Genomic DNA, 853 nt, shown 5'->3' on the forward strand with positions numbered 1-853 from the left:
CGGGGGGGAGGGCGGCACCGCTCCTCACCTTCTGGTCGACGATGGAACAAGCCATCTCCCGGACGTGGGCCAGGCTGAAGTCCCCCGAGGAGTCCTGCAGCAACAGCACGGGCTCACGGCTCAGCCCGATCTGGAGGTGGAAGGCGACGCCGCCGCCAGCAGCAGCAGCCCCGGGCGGCGGCAGCGGGCTAGGCGGGCGGAGCAGCGGAGCGCTCATCGGGACCAGCCTGCCGGGGCGCCTCGGGGCCGGGGAAGGAAGCAGAGGCGCGGACGCCGCAGTGAAAAGTTCGCGGCCGCCCCGGAGGCGTCGGGCGAGTTTCCCCGCGAAGTTTCAGGGAAGCGCCAGTCGAGTTGCTCCTGGGTGAAAATGGCGGGGGGGGAGGGGGGGAAGAGGGGCGGGGGACCGGAGAGGATGCAGACAGGAAAAGGCGGCGAGAGAGGCGCGAGGGGGGAGCAGGGCCCGGCGCCACCGAGGTGGTGCCGCCGCTCCGGCTGTTGGCGCTGTGCGCGGCGCGGGGGCGGGACGGGCCGCGCCCTCAGCTGGGCCGCGCTGCGCTGCACCGCTTCACTACCACACGGCGGCCGCGGCCACACGGGCAACCAGGGCTGGGCTTGGCTCTGCGGCCACAGGGGTGTCCTCGTGACGCGTGCTGAAGACCCGCAAGCACTGAAGCTGAGGCGGGAAACTCATCCCCTTCCCCGCTCTCCCCTGTTGGATAAAACTGTACAAGCAGCCTTCATGCCTCCGGCGGGACGCCTTTCCGGGTCGCAGGAGGAGGCAGAGCCCGAGGAACAGCCGGTCTGGAGGCAGCACCGAGAGCTCTCAGTGCAGGGAGGGAGGAACGAGAGACCG

At 71.3% G+C, this 853-nt stretch overlaps 1 protein-coding gene across 2 annotated transcripts in view; it reads right to left on the reverse strand.

The window, feature by feature from the left end:
* Positions 1–254, reverse strand: part of PRKD1 (protein kinase D1) — a 127,411-nt gene extending 127,157 nt beyond the window's left edge. The window contains exon 1 of one of the 2 annotated variants that reach the window (XM_021401320.1): positions 29–254. In XM_021401320.1, the coding sequence (XP_021256995.1) occupies positions 29–217 (189 nt within the window). In that variant the 5' untranslated portion in view covers positions 218–254. The remainder of the gene's footprint in view (positions 1–28) is intronic. The other variant, XM_021401321.1, reaches the window with a different exon arrangement.

Source organism: Numida meleagris, chromosome 6 (genome assembly GCF_002078875.1).
Source record: "Numida meleagris isolate 19003 breed g44 Domestic line chromosome 6, NumMel1.0, whole genome shotgun sequence".
Taxonomy (NCBI): Eukaryota; Metazoa; Chordata; class Aves; order Galliformes; family Numididae; genus Numida; species Numida meleagris.